The sequence below is a fragment of the Cynocephalus volans genome, chromosome 7 (genome assembly GCF_027409185.1).
Source record: "Cynocephalus volans isolate mCynVol1 chromosome 7, mCynVol1.pri, whole genome shotgun sequence".
Taxonomy (NCBI): domain Eukaryota; kingdom Metazoa; phylum Chordata; class Mammalia; order Dermoptera; family Cynocephalidae; genus Cynocephalus; species Cynocephalus volans.
In genome coordinates, this window is record NC_084466.1 from 145,711,542 (window position 1) to 145,726,112 (window position 14,571).

Below are 14,571 nucleotides of genomic sequence, written 5' to 3' on the forward strand. Positions count from 1 at the left end.
CCAGCAGACATGTAACTATTGCCACATTTGGCATCTGTATTAGGAAAGCATCATCCTTGTCTTTTCTCTAATGGGATGCCTACTCTGTAGTACTATAGTGTGGTCACCTCATACATCACCCTAGTACCTTCTGCCATGTATCCATCAACCAGGTTATGAATGTACCCCAGTGTGTATCTTCACACCTTACTGTGATAGGAAACAGTCTTTATCATAAAAGTATTGATGGAAATGTTCGATCCAAGGGGTTTAGTTTTGCCTTGTGGCAGTAGTTAATATAACCAATGTGACTTAATCATGTTCTGGGTTAAAAACTTCTTGTAACCTTGCTAAGACTTGGAGCATGTATTAGCATTTTACACAGTGTCTAGTGACCACTTTTTAGCTCTATTGCTCCCTCTGCCCAAGTGAGTGCTCAATAAATAATTGATGCTCAGTAAATAAAAATTGACTTCATTATTATTATTATTATTATTATTATTAGAGAAAACACATATAAAGTTGCAGTTTCCCAAAGACAATGAGTAAGCAGGCAAACAGAAGTTAGTATCTTTTCTGCCATTTGTTTTTATACCTTAGAGAACCTTGATGAGATTAATGAAGTATCTCATCTTCCACTGTACATACCTGCAAAATAAGGAAGACTCTTTCTCTGGAAGCTTCATGACTTCACAGAAAGGAAGTCACACTGAATCACTTGAACACCAGTGTAAAGAATAAAACATTAAGCAATGCTTACTCAATTCTTTAGACTATTGACCTAGCCAGGGAGTTAGCACTGAGATCATAATTTTTGCCCTTTTTTGAAGAGAAAAATCATCATTGGAGTTGCTGCCAAGGTAGGAAAATTAAAGGGAAAGATTGCAGTCCTGAATAGCAAGCACTCTTATGGGAAGATTAGCAATGGCAATGATATAGCAGCTTCATAAAATCCTATGAGAAACAGAAATGTACATGTCCAATAACCTTTTCTGTACCATAATATATTGTATTGGGTTTGGCCAAAGTCACTTTCTTAGCTAATGAGGAAATTCTTATTTATACTTATGAATACTGTTGTTGGGCTGGGGTGGGCTGCTCAAATTCCCCCTTCAATACTGAGCTTCTTCCTATCACAGCTCAGCACTGAGTCCTCCAGGAATCACCCTCTGCTGAAAGAAACTGCCTGTCCCAACATTATGTGCCCTCCCTCGGGACAGCCTTCATGCACGGGGAGGTTCAAAGGCCTGGCCCCTTGTATCAATTTGCTACGGCTCTAAAGGAAACCCCCACTCAGGCAGAGCCCGCTGCATCACAGGTGAGGTTCTTCCTCTGACCAGCTCTGCTTCTGTCACACCACACAATGTTGTTCCTGAGGCTACTTCCCCGTAAACCTCCTACACTTGTTTCAGAGTTTCAGAATCCATTTCCTAGGGAAGCCTACATACAACATGTACTATGTCTCCATTCTAAGGAGCCGTTATGACTATTTCCAGTCTTGTGAATGTCATCAATTGTATCACGACCACAAAACTCCCATAACAGTGCCTTTCCCCATTGACCTTTGTGTGGGCTGCATTTGCCATGCAATGTGATAGGTAGCTTATTTCTCAAATGAAAGTGGCTTGAATGACTCTAAAATAGGGAAAATATTATGAGGTATTGGTACTGATCACAGTTTTAGTTTTATACTTCATGATATTTCCAAAACAGCAGGAAAACATGGCAAGCAATCAATACTCTCTGGCCATCCTGTTAGAGGTCAGTTTGCAACTAGGGGGACTGGATCAGTTCTGAGGGCTGCCATAAAAATTTACCACAAACTTGGTGGCCAAAAACAATATTTCTGGAGGCTGGAAGTCTGAAATGAGTGTGTTGGCAGGGTTGATTCTTTCCAAGACCCCGAGGGAGAATTTGTTCCTTGCCTCTCTCCTAGCTTCTGGTGGTTGCCAGCAAACCTTGGTATTCCCTGGCTCATAAATGCTTCACTCCAATCTCTGCCTCTGTTTTCACACGGTGTTCTCTTCTGTGTATCACCCCTGTGTGACCTCTCTTCTTACAAGGATGTGAGGCCTACTCCACTATAGTATGACCTCTTAACTAATCTTAACCAATTACATCTGCAAAGGGCCTGTTTCCAAATAAAGTCACATTCTGAGGTTCTGGGTGGATGTGAACATTTGTGGGACACCATTCAACCCTCAAGAGGGACCAAGTGAGCAAACAATCCAGATTTGTTTCCCTGCTGATACCCGTATTTGTGCTGTGGCTCTTTTAATTAGCCTGCTGTCCTTCTTAAAGAAAACACCAGTGAGCCAGATGTGTGCAGTGGGCCACACCCAATGACAGAAGCCTCCTCAAAGGCTTAATCAATTAAATAATTAGTAGGACCCAGAGGGGTTGATAAAGCAGCATGAGTAAAGCCAGGGGAAGGATCATTACACAGACTCCGACCATTAATTTTTAGTCATACTGAAAAAGGAGATTTGGGAAAAAATAGCAAGGGAGAGATATTTTATTCACACTCATGTACTTCATTTTCTAAAGCAAATTTTGGTAAGGTAGTTGAGTTCACACACTCAAATCATTTGATGAAAGACCAAAAGGAATGCTACCCAAATATATTTAGTTTGGCCACACAAGGATTCTACACATCTCAGGGATGGGAGCCCTGTCTTGTGGGTTCCAGATACCTTGGCCATGGCCCAGATGCCTGCCAGAGGACCCCATGGTTCTGCTAAAAGCATCCTCTGCCTACTATCATCTTTCCTCTCATTTTTTCCCCTCTTAGCTCACTTGATTATAAAATTAAGGATATTTTAATTTAGCAAATTATGAGGAGTTAGTGGGCAAAGAGTTAGTGTTCCCAGTACCCCCCCCCCCCCAGTACGCACAGAGACACTTAAGAACATACTTAGGAGCTATTTCTAAGCATATCTATCTGTAAAATATTTTTCTCTTTGCTGTGTAAGCAGAAAGGTTTCAGTATAATATGTATCCTTTTTTAATGGCTTTTGCTTCTGAACTTTCTAACACTTGTATTGATCAATTGTCGTCTTCTCTACAATAGGCTTATGTCTGAACTTGAAACTTGGCTCCAGTTTTAATGCACAGACACTAGAGTACTGGTCCCATAATTTGGGACCAAATGTGAGAGAATGAAATCACCCAGAAGAGAAACATAAGAAAAGATCGTGACATGTAAACCTCCATTCCTTCCATACCATGGATCACCAAAACAAAGTTGGAGGAAGGGAAAAGGAACTATAGGCTGAACCATATAAAATCGCTGATATTCCATTGGCCTTGACTAACAAAAATTGTGTTTGCAAATGATTTGACCTAATATAAAAATTTTAACACCTAGTTTTTGCCAGGCACTACACTAATTACCTTTTTCATACATTATCATTTATAATCCTCAGTGTAACCTTGGTGTTATAATCTCTATTTTTCATACGGAGAAGCTGAGACACAGAAAGTTAGATAAGCCCAGGATCCCATAAGATTTGAACCCAAGTCTGCTTCACATGCTGTAAAGTCATTTGATCCTGATGAAGTATTTCTAGACTTTATAATAAGACTATTTCCAAACTCTATTGTCAAAACTCTTGAAATTGGAAAAGCTACTCCATCCACAAACTTCAAGGGACATAGGAAGATTGTTACAAACTGTGAAGAAGATGTCTGTGGTCCATGGGATTGGTAATGTAGAATTAGTGCTTTGAATGATGCGACAGGTCACAGCACACTGATAGCAACAAAGAAGATGATATTGCAGGGGATGAGAAAACCCCTTGAGAAGGTCATTTCAATCTTTACATCATGGATGAGTTCTTCAGAAAAGCAGAGATGTTATCCTCTAGCAGCTGCATAATCTTTGCATTGCCGTAAAAATCCTTAGGGCTGCAGCTGTACTGTACTTATTCATAGATACATTTGCAACTCCATGGATCCTCAACATACTGCGAAAACTGATACTCACACTATTGATCATGGAACATCTAGACAGTATTGAACTATGTTTAATATATTATAGTCAGGTTGAGAAGCAGAAAAAGATATTTATTTTAAGCAATTTTATACTAATTTAAAAAAATACTGTAAAATAGCAAAGTCTTACTCCTCATGGGGCTAATGTTCAGCTTTGTGATTCATTCTCTGAGAGATCCAAGTAAGTTTTACTGTATAGTAATTACATACATGTTTTTGTAACAAGTCAAATAAGCTCTTTCCTTCAGAACTTTGTCCATACTTCTGTTACTTATAATAGGTTGTGATTGGTATAATAATCATAGTAGAGAATCATTTATTATGCTGGATCTATTAACATTTGATTCCTCATTAAGAATATTGCCAAATCTGCACTTTTATTCTTTCTGCTGACAGTTAGTTTTCACAGTGCTTCTTGATGTACTTTTATGATTAAAAGTTTCAGAAATGAGTGTTTTAATTTAATGTTCATTCACTATAACAGATTTGGCCAATCGTTTAATCAAAAAGCACTGTGAGTTCCTGATAGAGGAAGGTTTGCAAGTGCCCATTTGGAATGATTTGCACCATGTTTTGATGAAGGTTGTGTGGAGGCCCACTATGTGCTGCACTTGTCACATTCCATCTGAGCATCTCGGTGGTGCATTGTAAGCAGGTAGTAATAATCCCAGTCATGGCCAGGAAGAATGCAAAGGGGCTGACAAGGGTCCTGGATTTCTCGGAGAGCCCCAGTCTTCCTCTTTGGCTTCTTCTTATCCATCTTTACGTAATAATTCCTAGGCTCTATCCCCAGTTAACTTTTAGAAATTTCCCAAACAAGCCATAAGCCTTTACACCTCTGCGTCCACGCTCTTCCTTATGCCAGAAATGTCCATCCTTCGCCATTCTCCTGGTGAACTCCCGGTTATCTTTGCAAGGCAAAGTCCTTCTCCAGAACTCCTCATGCCCTCTCCTGCCCCTCTCCACACCCATCTCAGGGCTCTATGCATGACTTTGCCAGAACATTCAGCTCTAAATTAGTCAGAGTTGCAGTTAGCTTGAAGGGCAGCTCTGCCAGAGTGGGGACTGTGCCTCATGCGGCACTCTGCCCCCAGTCGCTAGCACACTTACCTTTTAAATAAATTTGTCTATCTGCTGTGTTCCTAAGGTGACATTTTGCATTCATGACATAACATGTTTTACAGTGGAACAGTCTGGGGAATAATACCAAGATCTTGATTTTTTAATTTCCTTCCTGGTTTACATCTATCCACTCTAGACTGAGGTCCTGTTTATAACATTTTGCCACAAAATTTAGAGATTTGCCTTGTGCACTATTTAGAAAAGAAAGAAAAAAAACCAAATACCCACTTATACATTAAATATTTATTGATTATTTCAGTCTTAGGTGACAGAGAAAGTCTACTCCATGCAGCACATAATGTCCACGGTCAGTCCTTGGTAAAAGCAGGGAACAAAACTGGAAAAATAGGCAGATATTCAGTGGCAGCATTGATGGGACCTGTGTGGGCAGTTTGGCAGTGGGAACAGATTTTCACTCTATAAGCTATTAATAAAATTCTCTCCTGGAGGCTGAAGTTCTTAATTAATTCATTTCAAGCTATTAACAGATTTTTAAAGTATGGTCTCTGCCCTCAAATAGCTTACTTTCAAGTGGAACATATTCTTCAGATAGAACAGAGAACAATCCAAAGCATAGTGAGAACTGGGCAGAATGGTTTAATAATAGCTGTCCCTTACCAAGTACTTACTGTGTGCTGCATATATTTATAAATATATATAAAACACGTATTGGTATACATGTTGTATGTCCCTACTCCTACAAGGCAGGCATCATGTTAGATTCTTTTTTTGTCTTACCTACAGCATCTACTACAGTGCATTGCACAAAGTAAATGAAAGAATGAATAAATGAATAAGTGAAATTGTCACAGAGGTCATATGGAGAGATAACTAGTAAGGCATGACTCAGTTTCTGTCTGTAGTATTAGGAGGATACTGCTATTTTCCATTTTATACAGATGAAGAAATTGAAATTCAGAGACTTCAGATGATATTCTTAGGGTGACCCAGCTAGTGCAGGTCAAATCCAGGATTGGAACTCAGACCTGTCTGATTCTAGAATCTACTGTACCATATTATTAAAAAAATAGCTTAAGAAGCCAAGGAGTCTGTCGTTCTAAGCTCGGCTATTAATAGTAGAAACCAGTGTTTGTATGTGTAAACATATTCCTTTACTCCTCATCACAACACTAGGAGGAAGGTATTTCTAGCTCTGTTGTGCAGATGAGAAACTTGAAGCACAGAGAGGTTAAGTGATTTGGCCAAGCTCACACTAGGATCAGAGGGTGGGGCCTTGAATCCAGGCAGCTGGGTGCTGAAGGTTGTCTTCTTAAGCACCACATTATACTTATCGCAGTAGTTACCAAAGGAAAAATTATTAACTCCTGCTTAATGAGATAGAGTAAGGCAAAGAGGTCCTGGAGTGGCCTGAGATGACTGGGGGTGGCTTTCCTGCGAGTAGAGAGTTTGAGTCAGATCTTCCAGGCATGGTAGATGTTGACAAGTCTAGATGAATGGAAAGACCAGAACAAAAGCGCAAGTCTGGGCAAGAGCAAGATGGGAAGTCGATTGATTTGGGAGTTACATTTGTCTCCCACCCTTAGCAGTGCTTTTCAAGGCCAGAAAGGATGTTCTGAATTTTAAAATTCATATATGAAATATAGTGGTTACATTGCTTTTTCCACTGAGCTGTCGAGGAAAGTGCAGGTTGTTAAAAATCTACTATGGCAATTATTCAATAGACAACTTATTTCAAACTTTTGAAAAATGCTACCAGGAATCAATCAAAGATAATGTGTTCAAAGTTGCCTCTTATTAGCATTCAGATTTATTAACCAACTCGCGAAGGAGATAGTATTGTTCCGATTTTACTTTCTGGGACCTAAACATCTGGGACAAAATGGGTAGTAACACTGCTGCTATCACAATCCAGCCTCTTCCCTGCCCGAGTCAGTGCCACACAATTAAAATAACAGCACAACTCAGTTAAACCAGATATCATGCTACATATGTAAACCTCAAATATGGGTGTATATGAGTGTGCATGTTTGTGTGTGCGTACATAAATGTAGTGAAAAATTTTGAACAAGTTTTGAACATGGAGGCATTTCGACAAAGGAAAAACATTTGGTACTATATGAAAATGAAATTTACAATTGGAATACCTTCAGAACCTTAGGAGCAGCATAGTGATTCTGTGAATATTATGTTTTATTCCTTTACCTTTTCCCACATGTAATACTTTATTCTCTTTGAATTGGCTTCTCATACAGTTTAACCCTGTTTTTGAGAATGTCCATCGGCTTAATTTATTTTATTAATATGAATTCTTCTCCTACTGAGTAAAGCCAGCTAATGTGTTTTTCCTCTTTATTATTTCAGGCAAAACAAAAAGTAAATAAGAAAAGAATATGATTTTCACTTTCATATTTTCCCAAGTCTAAACAATGAAACCAGAGAATCTTTTTTGAGATGTGGAATCTTGGTATTTGTTGATCCTATGGAATCAGCACACTTGATTAGCTGTGAGCCAAGCCATCAGGCTGACTTAATTTGATGCTTAGTAACTTAATTCTATTTTACTAATGTGACTAAAAACTAAATTTCATATCAATATAAACATTCATTAAACTGCAAATACCAAGACATGCAAGCTGTTGAGAAAGACTCATTTTTATTTATAGATGGATTCTGATAAGAATAGCATTAAAAATGTTTTAGTAGGGAAATGTTAGAGTGATTAATGTGCAGTTGTTTGCATTTTTAATATTTCACTCATATATCATATTAGTATTTGTGCATACTGTCAGACTTTATTCTGTTCTTGTCAAAACACTTATTACTGCTGACAGGTATAACATATCCACATTAATCCTTAATTCCTTGATTCAATTTTCTAATTGCTTTTTTGGCATGCGATGGTGGCCATTTAGTCTTATGTGATGTATTCATCGTATGATATAATAAAATTCTTTAAAAATTAGATGTGCCATTTAAAGTAACTGAGCAGGAAAAAAAAATTACTAAGAATTTGAAATTTTAAATTTCACTATACTTAGACAAAGTATTAGATACTGGTATGTCACAGATTCTGTAAGTTATCCATAAATCATAGTCACAGAATGCTGAGGCAGATAGAGACCCTAAAAATCATCTAACTTAACTGTTCATTTTCTTGATGGGAAAATTAATTTACAACATGCCCAGGATCACACAGCTAAATAGTGGCAGACCTGCTCCTAGGACGCAGTGTTCTGAAGGCAGGTGTATGCATATAAGTTTGTACAACTGATATCCTAAGTTGGTTTCTACTATTAACAGCTGAGCTGAGAGAATGAGAAACTCCTTGTCTTCTTAAGCTATATTTTAAATAATATTATATAGTGGTTAAGAATGTGGATTCTAGAATCAGATAGATCTGAGTTCCAATCCTGGATCTGACCCTCACTAGCTGTATTACCCTGAGAATATTATCTGCCCTTTCTGAATTTCGATTTCTTCATCTGCACAAAATGGCAAATAACAGTATCCTCTTGTACAGATTACACACAATAATGCATGTAAAAGGCTTAGCCTGCCACTTGGTGCCTAATGAGAACTCAATAAATGTTAACTATTATTATTTTTCAGTGTTTTATTATACCTTTAATATCCATAATTTGGACAGAAACTGAGTCATGCCTTACTAGTTATCTCACCATGTGACATCTGTGACAATTTCATTTGTTCATTCATTCACTCTTTCATTTACCATGTACAATGCAATAGTAGATGCTGTAGGTAAGGAAAAAAAAAAAAAGGCTAAAGTGATTCCTGCCTTGTAGGAGCAGGGACATACAACATGTCAATACCTGTAATAGAGACGTGGGGGTCATAAGTCCCAAAAAGGTGGCATAAGCTCTGTGCTTGGGCATTTCGAGTAGAAGAAGTAAGTCCAGGCAGTATAGGGATGAATGAGAAACTGGACCTGCCTTCAAGAAGCTTGATCCAGTGGGGAGATAGGATATTTACCCAGCTGTCATTCAAGGTAGAAAGTAAGAAGGGCCATAAGGGGCAAAGAAATAAAAAGGGAGACTAAATACTTCAGACCAGGGGAAGTTTCATGAATGAGGTGACTTGGTTTTGAGATCAGGAAAGTTGGAGACTGTGAGAAGTTGTTGAACAGTGAGCAGTTATATTGACTAAAGCATGGAGTTGTACGGAATAAAAGATGAGGTTTGGTAAGTGGGCAGACACAAGTGCCTGGCAACCCTCAGGCCCCTCTTGAGCCATGGATGTGTTCTTTTGGTCAGCAGACATTTTAAGGTTTAATGTCTTTAAAGATGTTATGTACTTTCTAGTTAGTGCCCACCATTTTTATTGTCTTACTCTGGAAGGTAAGTCAGTCTTCTTACTTATTACAGGCAGTGTAGTGTAGGGTTAAGCTTATAAGCTCAGAAGATAGACTGCATTGATCCAAATCCTGGTTTTGCCACCTATTAGGTCTGCAACCTTTGTTATGTTACTTAAACTCCTTGAGCTTCAATTTCATCAACTGCACAACAGAAATAGTTCCTACCTCATGGGGTAGGATTAAACCCATGTAAGCATTAGCATAGCACCAGGCATATTGTAAGCACATAATAAATGTTAGCTATTATTACTAAGTTACCCATCTGGACCTTGAAGATATTTGAGTTTGCAAGTCCTGTTTTGGAACTCTAAAAATTTTCAAAAAAGGACATAATGTCTTTTTTATCTTTGAGTCTTTGAGTGTTGGACTGAACCTGACTTAAATTGCAAGGACTAGTTCAAGGATGTGAATTCTGTTAAAACCCTCAGCTGCTGGAGGGAGAGTTTCCAGTGGTGGGCCTCAGTGTGATTTCTGGAATTAAGTCACTCACCCACTCACCCTTCGAGAGGGCAGGGCCAACAGAGGAAGAAACAAGTAGCCAGCCTTAGCCACGGTGTTTTCCAAATGTGCAGTGATTCATTTAGCACTGGTTTCCCAGGATCGATCCCAGGCTCAATGTCAGCCTCATTTTGAAAACACATTATTTTGAGTTTTAAGAACTGTAATCTTGAAAATCTGTATGATTCCAGAGTTTCTCTGGTAATTTATTTGTCTTTAATAGCTGAATAGTGGAAAGAATTTAACATAGAATTTCTGCCCCCCCAAAACAATAACTTGAAAATAAGAGTTCAATAGTTTCAAAACCACTAGAGTGAGCAAAACACGTCTTTTGTAAAAGTGCTATGTGCTTAGTAAACAAGGACTGCTAATTACATAACTGTCAGGGATGTTTTCTGGCACAGTCTAACACCAGCTTCTTGTGGTACAACAAATATAAAAACGCCTAGAAGTAAATCACAGTTGCTGAGTGCTGTGGGCAAACAAACCCATGCCTTATCTCTTCCAAAGGCGCCCATGGAAAATGCATGATAAATTACACAGCTCAGTGAACATGTTATGTCATTGTAAAATGATTTTGATTCATGGTTATGTATTTAACACAAAACAACTGACAAACCTCAAGGTATCAAAAATATTATCATTTGTTGGATTTTGATATTTCCTATTGTAAAATTCAAGTGCTATAAAGTGTTTTTTTGTTTGTTTGTTTAAAATTCTGTATCAAAAATGATATTTGACACAAACTCTTTGGAAATAAATTTTTAAGTTATGTGAATTCCTTCCAGAATTGTCAAAGAGCTGTGCTAGTAACTAATATTTTAAACATAATGACTAATTCATATTTTTGCTAATATCCTTTGATGAAAATTCTTGTAGCTAAAAATAGACCAAGTTGTAAGGCAATTTGATTTCAAAACAGAATTATAATCTCCTTTTGTATAGCTTATCAATATAAAGAGATTTCTGAATGTTTTCTATACAATAGCAGGAGAACTAAGAGTGAGAGAATTATTTTAAGGAGGATTTTACAGAAGTAGCTTTTATGCAGGCATGATTCCTTATCTATGATCAAGATATTCTGCTACACTGTCCTTATCTGTTGCCGAGTCTCTGAAGTTTAAAGTGTTAAATAATTAGACCATATTCCAACTGAAATTTACAGTTACTTTAATGATTTTTATTAATTTTAGTAATTTTTAGCTCTAAAACTAATTTTACTAGTTTTTCTCTCCATTGATGTTTTTGATGTTTAAACACCAGCTTTTGATATTTAAAACCTTTTCTGCTAGTGTTATAAACAGCTGAAAGGTAGCCTGGCAGCACAATCTACTAATGTACTACCAAATTGTTTTTTTTTTTTTTCTAAATTCCCTAAACCAAGAACCACAGTTTCTCACTTTTTTTTCTGTAATCATAAAATCCTACTGTTCTAATTTTTGCAATCAAGTTTTTTTTTAAATGTGACTTTAGATATTCTGAATAGTGCCAGTTATTGCATTGAGAACTTAAAAACAAAACAACAAAGAAAACCTTCTCTATTTGTAGAAATGATCAATTATTTCTTAGGTATAGTGAAAGGGATTTGGTTATTTCTAATATATCACTATCATTTAAAACTTGAATTCATTTTATGTTCTCTTAGAATATTTTAACCAATTGACCTTTATATATGCTTTGCATTTATTAAATTAAAGTAAATCTTAGTAATCTAGAAATATGGTTCAAAAAAATTCATAGTATTTTTCTTTCAGCCTTGGAGTGTGACAAGCTTATTCTCTAAATATTTACATCATTGGAGAATATCTATGTACTTATGCTGATTTTGACTTAACATTTTCAAAAATAAGTCTGTTAAATTAAATGTAAGCTTTAAAGTGTAAAGCCATAGATCATGTAACTTGATACAAGTATTGCAACATGGCTTACAGCATTTTCTTGGAACATTTTTATGCCCTTTGCTTCTACCACGATGGCAACTTTCACCTTTATATTGAAAATTCCCAAAATGTATCTATGTGAGAACAATTTTAAAACATGAGATTTATGTTCCTGTAAAGGAGAAATCCTTTATAACCACATAAAACCATTGTCACCACAAATTTCAGTCTAAGTTTTACATGAAAGGCGACATATTTTATCTTTAATGGCTCATTAAACTTTCTGGAAATGGCAATATTCTGGAATATTGTAGGTGAATGACTACATGTCTATATTTCTTCTGAAAAGTTCAAATATAATCAGTGGGAAAAAAACTGAGCAAATCATTTGTTCTAATAATTAAAGCCACTTTTGCCTTTATGCAGAGATGTTGCTTTGATATGTCAACCATGTTTCACTTGTAATTCTTTGATATAGCCAAAACCACCATTCCTAGGCTAAAATGATATCCTCACTTTTCAAAGGTCACATTGTATTTAAACCCTAAGTCCACATATGTGTTTGGGTACACATGTGTGTGCATGGATTGTGTGTGTGCACACTGTGTGCTTGTGCATAAGTTTATGTATACGTTTCTGGGAGTGCATGTTTGTTTGTACATCCCACACATTGTAAGCTGCATTGTGTGGTTAAGAACATGGACTCAGGAGGCAGCCTGCCTGAGCCTGAATGCCAGCCCTGCTACTAATTCTAATCTATGTGAATTTGAGAAAGCTTTTTTAACCTCTTTTTTCAGTGTTCTCATCTTACAGGCTTGTTATAAGATTTAAATAAGTTAATATATGTAAAGCACTTTGATTACCTAATTCATAGTAAATACTTAATAAAATATTAGCTATTACTACTATTATTACTATCATATTCTCATTCACTCTCTTGTATTCCTAAAGCTATATTACTTATACAGGTGCATTGGTGGGTGATTGTTAAATATGTATTTAACTGAAGTTATATTAAAGATATGCCAACATGTTCTCACTTATATGTAGATTTTTTAAGAGTTGAATACATAAAAACAGAGAGTAGAACAGTCGTCACCAGGGATAAGAAGGGGAGGAAATGGGAGGAAATGGGGAACTGTAGGTCAAAGGGTACAAACTTGCAGTTGGAATATGGTCTAATTATTTAACACTTTAAACTTCAGAGACTCGGCAACAGATAAGGACAGTGTAGCAGAATATCTTGATCATAGAAAAGGAATCATGCCTGCATAAAAGCTACTTCTGTAAAATCTTCCTTAAAATAAATTTTAAAAAGAAAATAAAAGATATGCCAACAGAATATTTTGAATTGTGATCACTTCATTAGTAAACTGTTATGTGGTACATCATTGGTGAGAGGAAGCAATTGGGAAAAAGCAACAAAAGTTGCATAGCTTTGTGGCTCACAAGCTGCACGTCAAATATAGTGAAATGTATTCATTCATTCAACTGTAGATAGATTGCACATCTATACTGTGCCAGGAGTGAGTGTTAAAATGACACATAATGTGTCTCCAACAACTAAGAATGTACAATCCAGCTGACTGAACGATAGATAAGGTGGAAAGTAAAATAGCAATGTTGTGTCACTTTTGCAAACTTAAAATGGGTTTTCTTTTTCAGGGGGCACCCAAACCGATAGCCATGGAGCCATGTGCTGGGAACAGAGCTGCTGTCCTGACTGTGTTTCTTTGTCTACCACGAGGATCATCAGGGGCCCCTCCTCCTGGACAGTCAGGTATGATGAATGAGGAGCCATGAGCAGTTAAGCAAAGCTTGCAGACAAAAACAAGAAATACACAATACCACCAAATAGCACAGTAAAGACTTTTTAAAAGTTCCAATTTAGAGCATGGTAAATTTTTATTAGAATCCACTTTTACCCAAATATTTAGATATCTGCATTGCTATAAATTCAGATTTGCCAGTGTTTCTCTAACAGATACATGTTGAATGTGCTCATATTTGTGTATAATATACACATGTATATAGGTTCACACACATCCCAATTTACTGTTGTAATTACAATGAGAAATCTCATTAGCAGGGCAACCATATTCTTAACCTTTCTGGCCAGCTCCTTTTCTCCCAGTGCATGTGTCATACAGGAAGCCAGATTACAAATATGATTAGAAATTTGCTTTGTGTATATGGGAACAAACTAGGAGATTTACTTGTATGTTTGGAATGTTTACTGGCATCAGAGGATGACAGCTTGATGCAATTATCTCAATATGTTCAAGATATGTTCTTGCTCCCAGGGCCAGACAGGCAGGGTTCATAGGCCAGGGGAAGCTTCTCCCTTAGTTGGGCACAGCCGGCCTGTGTTCCGATTCTCCTTGCCTTGATAAAAAGCATGTTTTGGATTTGAGAGTAATTATATATGTATTCTCTTAGAGGTCTTCTCGTTGCTGTGGTGTTGTCCACATCTAAACATGCTCAATGTTGAATGTAACTTGTACTTAAATCACAGCCTATACTTATTTCTCTCTTTCTATTTTTTAACATATCCTATTCCATCTCTTTATAATTTCTAGTTTTTCTGTCTTCTGATTATTTTCTCCATCCAAGTCTTAGCAAAATGGATGCTTTTCGAGGGCAAGGGTGACTTCAAATCTGTCTTTCTCTTCGATTCCTCTTAAGCATAAAATAAAGTGCCAGAGATCTGGCAGGTTCTCCATAATAGTAATTGATGATGAACTTGCCTCCCTGCTTATTTTATCT

At 36.9% G+C, this 14,571-nt stretch overlaps 1 protein-coding gene across 1 annotated transcript in view; it reads left to right on the forward strand.

Annotated features, from left to right (window-relative positions):
* ATRNL1 (attractin like 1) overlaps positions 1–14,571 on the forward strand; it is an 819,545-nt gene that overhangs the window by 695,163 nt on the left and 109,811 nt on the right. Inside the window, exon 28 of the mRNA XM_063102060.1 lies at positions 13,471–13,585. Within this exon, the coding sequence (XP_062958130.1) occupies positions 13,471–13,585 (115 nt within the window). The remainder of the gene's footprint in view (positions 1–13,470; positions 13,586–14,571) is intronic.